The sequence below is a fragment of the Daucus carota genome, chromosome 2 (genome assembly GCF_001625215.2).
Source record: "Daucus carota subsp. sativus chromosome 2, DH1 v3.0, whole genome shotgun sequence".
NCBI lineage: Eukaryota > Viridiplantae > Streptophyta > Magnoliopsida > Apiales > Apiaceae > Daucus > Daucus carota.
In genome coordinates, this window is record NC_030382.2 from 1,343,867 (window position 1) to 1,349,043 (window position 5,177).

General features: G+C 44.0%; 1 protein-coding gene across 1 annotated transcript; it reads right to left on the reverse strand.

Moving 5' to 3' along the window:
* Positions 1–376: 376 nt before the first annotated feature.
* LOC135150174 (uncharacterized) lies at positions 377–4,885 on the reverse strand. The gene is made up of 4 exons (XM_064086315.1): positions 3,173–4,885; positions 1,784–2,338; positions 1,007–1,678; positions 377–382 (listed from the first exon to the last, which is right to left on the reverse strand). Exons 1-4 carry the CDS (start codon positions 4,883–4,885, stop codon positions 377–379), a joined length of 2,946 nt encoding a protein of 981 aa, XP_063942385.1.
* Positions 4,886–5,177: the final 292 nt, after the last annotated feature.

Genomic DNA, 5,177 nt, shown 5'->3' on the forward strand with positions numbered 1-5,177 from the left:
CTTTATTAACTTATTTATTTAAGTTGCTCTTGTTTCATATTTTGCAATTTGTGCCTATAACATTCCTTACTTAGAATATTCTAGGCCAACTTTTATTAGATTTGCTAATTCCAACCTCGAAATAGTCCACTTGGGATTTTAACTTGCATGAATCTAAGTGATTCATACTTAGAATTTCAAAACTCCAAATTATCTTAAGATGACCCCTCAGGGTTAGTCCACTTTTGATCGTCATATTTTAACTTGGGATTTACTTAGAGCCTTTTCTTTGCTCTGAGTTTTTCATGCTCAGGATGTTGTATATATTAATCGAAGTCATTTGGCAGAATCAAGGCTAAGAATCCGCAGGACTTTATTATTATAGTAAAAGAAATAACTATTTCTGGAAATCAACTACATGGCAGTGGTCAACATGACCTTATTTTCGTGGTAACTACTAACTTCTGTTATCCCAGAGTAGACATTAAATATAATATATCTTTAAGTTGGTCGCATGCCAACTTCTAGGGACTTCAACTCCTTCCAAGGTTTGAAGTTTGTAAGAGCCATGGCCTGTGACGGTCTTAACATGGTAGGGGCCTTCCCAATTTGGAGCCATCTTGCCTTTGGGACCTACCCCTGAAGCCTCAATTTTTCTAAGTACCAGATCTCCTTCCCTGAAATATCGCTCCTTAACCCGTAGGTTATAGTAATAGGAAGCTCGTTTCTGGTTTTCCACAATCTTAGCAAGAGCTTCGTCACGAATCTCATCAATCATATCAAGTGCAAGTCTCATACCTTCCTCATTGGCTTCTGGCTCATACTGCTGGACCCTGGAGGAGGTATGAGTGATTTCAAGTGGCACCACTGCCTCGGCTCCATAAGCCAACTGAAAGGGGGTTGCCCCAGTTGAAACCTTACAAGTTGTTCGATACGCCCATAGTATAGGGAGTATCTCATCGGCCCATGATCCCTGGGCTTTCTCAACTCTTTTCTTTAGTCCATCAAGGATTATCCTATTGGCCACCTCAGCTTGTCCATTAGCTTGAGGATGGGCAACTGAAGTGAAGCGTAACTCAATCGAGTAATCCTCACAATATCCTCTAAACTCAGTATTATTGAACTGAGTCCCATTGTCTGTAACCATGACTCGAGGTATTCCGTACCTGCAGATAATGTTCTCCCACACAAATTGAGCTACTTGCTTAGTGGTTATCTTGGCCAACGGCTTGGCTTCAATCCACTTAGTGAAATAATCAATCGCGACTAATAGAAACTTTCTCTGCGCACTAGCAAGTGGAAACGGTCCAAGAATATCCATTCCCCACATTGCAAAAGGGATAGGAGTATTAATAGACGTCAGCATCTCAGGTGGCTGTCGTACAACGGGTGCAAACCTTTGACAACGATCACACCTTTTCACATAGTCTTGAGCGTGCTTTAGCATATCTGGCCAATAGAATCCAAGGCGAGTTACTTTATGAGCTAATGCTCTTCCACCGAGGTGTTGGCCACATACCCCTTCATGAACTTCTCTAAGGGCTTCTCGAGCCTCATCCGGCCTCAAGCATCTCAAATAAGGGATCACAAACGATTTTCTATATAAGACCCCCTCAATGAGTACATACTTAAGGGCCCTCACCTGTAACTTCCGCGCTTCATCAACATTAAGCGGTAGATGGCCGCTTTGCAAGTACAACTTAATCTCATCCATCCAAGTGGCCCCTGTGTCAATGGGGGCAACTAACTTTGCTTCGATGCTTGGGGTTCTCAAAACCTGATAATAAACGCTTCCTGAGCATACCTCATCATCGGAGGATGCAAATTGTGATAAGGCATCAGCCTTGGTGTTCTCCTCCCGGGGCACATATTCTACCGAGCATTCTTCGAATAGTGCCATCTGGGTCTTTACAATCCTTAGGTATTTCATCATAGCCTCTTCACGGGCTTCAAACTCACCATTCACTTGGAAGACTACAAGCTTTGAGTCACCACAGACTTTCAAATTCTTTACCCTCAAGGTTCTAGCTAGACCAAGTCCAGCTATTAATGCTTCATACTCTGCTTCGTTGTTGGTGGTCGAAAAATCTAGCTTAATAGCATATTCCACTGTAAAGCCATCAGGGCTTAGGAGCACAAGTCCTGCACCACTACCTTTTGTTTTTGAAGCCCCATCAAAAAATAGTAGCCAATATTCTTTAGGTTTTTCTTCATTAGTAGGTTCTTCCACCTTGTCTCCTTGCCCCCCGACTTCCTGGTTGCTAATGGTGCATTCAACTAGGAAGTCAGCTAAGGCCTGAGCTTTAATCGCCGTTCGAGGCTTGTATCGGATATCGAATTCTCCAAGCTCAATTGCCCACTTGATCAATCTTCCACTAGCCTTAGGGCTATGTATAACATTTCGGAGAGGTTGGTCTGTCAAGACTTCTATCTTATGAGACTGAAAGTATGGTCTCAACTTCCTCGTGGCCGTAATCATGGCCAAAGCAAATTTTTCGATCACTGAGTAATTGAGCTCCGCTCCATGCAGAACCTTGCTCACATAGTATACTGGTTTCTGGGCTTTGGATTCCTCCCGAACTAGGACGGCGCTTAGCGCTTGTTCCGAGACAGCTAGGTATACATACAGGATTTCGCCCTCTACGGGTTTTGATAAGAGTGGTGGCTCTGCCATATATTTCTTTAGATGTTCGAAGGCCACTTGGCTCTCATCCGTCCATTCAAAGTTCTTGACTTTCTTTAATGCTTTGAAGAAAGGCAAGCACTTGTCTCCTGACTTGGATACAAACCTTCCCAAGGCCGCAATTCTTCCTGTCAGTTTCTGAACATCCCTTACACTCTTCGGGGGTTCCATATCTAGGATAGCTTTTATCTTGTCGGGGTTGGCTTCAATACCACGCTTTGAGACCATTAGACCCAGGAACTTTACAGAACCGACCCCAAAGGCACACTTAGCTGGGTTTAACATCATCTTATGCGTCCTCAGGACTTCAAAGGCCTCCCTAAGGTGATCAAGGTGATCTGCTTTGTTCAAGCTTTTCACCAACATATCGTCTACATATACCTCCATAGTCTTACCAATCAGATGTTTAAACATCTTGTTTGCAAGGCGTTGGTATGTTGCTCCTGCATTCTTAAGTCCAAAAGCCATAACCAAATAACAAAATACACCAAAGTCAGTGAAAAACGATACCTTGGGTACATCATCCTTGTCCATCCGGATCTGATTATATCCGCTGAAGCCATCCATGAAACTTAGCATCTCATGGCCAGCAGTGGCATCTATCAGTGTATCAATTCTCGGAAGAGGAAAACAATCCTTTGGGCAAGCGTCGTTTAGGTCAGTGAAGTCTACACACATCCTCCACTTCCCGTTAGCTTTCTTGACCATAACAGGGTTGGCCAGCCATTCTGGAAATTGTATCTCTTCGATAAAACCTGCTTCCAACAACTTATCGACCTCCTGCTTAATGGCTTCTTGCCTTTCAGGGGCGAAGTTCCTTTTCTTCTGCTTAATAGGTTTCCTCTCGGGGTTTACATTCAACTTATGAGTCATAAATAAGGGATCAATACCTGGCATGTCAGCCGCTGTCCAAGCAAAAACATCACGGTTGTTCCTCAAGAATTTTACTAGTTCCTGCTTTAAATCTTCCTGAAGTAGGGCTCCAACATAAGTAACCTTTTCGGGTTCCTCAGTATACAATGAGATCGGAATCAAGTCTTCGGCGGGCTTGCCCCTCCTTTCTTCCTCTTCTCGGACATCGAGGTCCTCTATGGGTAGTACTTGCCCCCCGGCACCTCCAGATCTTAATGCCCCAATATAACAGCTTCGGGCCATTTTTTGATCTCCTAATTCTTCTCCAATTCCGTTCCTGGTTGGGAATTTAATCTTCATGTGGTAAGTGGACGGGATTGCCTTAAAAGCGTGTATCCCAGTCCTTCCAAGGATGGCATTATAAGTAGACGAGGCTTTAACAACCAAGAAGTTTATCATACATGTGGCTTGCCTAGGTTCGGTACCCATAGTCATAGGGAGTTGGATCATGCCTTCAATCTTAGTTTCCACATTGTTGAAGCCATATATAGGCATATCCGAGGGTGTTAGTTGAGTATCAGAATATCCCATCTTTTCATAGGCATCATAGAACAAGATATCCACCGACGCTCCATTATCAACAAGCACTCTCTTTACGGACGAGTTTCCAATCACCGGTGTAATTACCAATGGGTCATCATGGGGAAACTTTACCTTCTCGAGGTCAACGTTATCGAATGCTATTGCATAGTCAATTTTTGCCCGCTTCGGGGGTTCTCCAACTATACTCATCACTTCCCTTGCATAAGCTTTTCTTGAGTTACTTGAAGCGCCTGCAGCCGTAGGCCCTCCGGAGATTATGTTAATCACAGGCCCTCGAGGCTGAGTTCTCTTATCATCATTGTCTCTTCCACGATTGTCATTGTCCCGATAATTTTTGTCTCCATCCTTGGTAAATTTGGACAACTTGCCTCTTCGGATCAAGAATTCGATTTCGTCCTTCAGCTGTCGACAATCGTCGGTCTTATGCCCCGTGTCTTTGTGAAATCGACAAAATAAATCTTTATTTCGCTTCTCTGGGTCGGTCCTTATGGGCTTCGGCCATCCAACACTCTCATCTTTTTCGATCTCCAGTAGGATTTGACTCCTCGGGGCGTTGAGCCTAGCATATTCGGTGAACCTTGGTCCTACCTTCCTTTTAGTAGGAGACTTCTCATCATCATCCTTTTTGGCATATTTGTTCTCAGCGTTATACTCGGCGTCGTTCCCACGCTTTTTAAAATTAGTGCTCGGCCCTTGGTTATTCTGGGATTTCCTTAGGCTTTCTTCTGCCTTAATATACTTCCCGGCTCTCTCTTGTAAGTCGTTCATATTGTCCGGAGCCCTCTTGGCTAGAGATCGGCGAAAATTGTCATCAGTGGTGCCTTGTTGGAGTGCAATCATGGCTACCTTCTGATCTAGATCTGGGACCTTCAAGGCTTCTTTGGTAAAACGATTCATATACTCTCGGAGGGATTCGTTCTTACCCTGGTGCAAATTCATTAACGAGGCGGAGCTTTTGGCGTGAGTTTTGCTTCCAACGAATTGTCCTATGAAGGCCCTGCTCAGGTTAGCAAAACAAGAGATAGAATTGGGGGGTAAGCGACTATACCAATGTTGGGCC

Coding starts and splice junctions, on each gene's coding strand:
- LOC135150174 (XM_064086315.1), bottom strand. CDS start 4,885: ATGAACGACTTACAAGAGAGAGCCGGGAAGTATATTAAGGCAGAAGAA. Junction 2,339..3,172: donor ACAAGGATGATGTACCCAAG/GTATCGTTTTTC, acceptor AGATTGATCAAG/TGGGCAATTGAGCTTGGAGA. Junction 1,679..1,783: donor TTGCATCCTCCGATGATGAG/GTATGCTCAGGA, acceptor GATGAGATTAAG/TTGTACTTGCAAAGCGGCCA.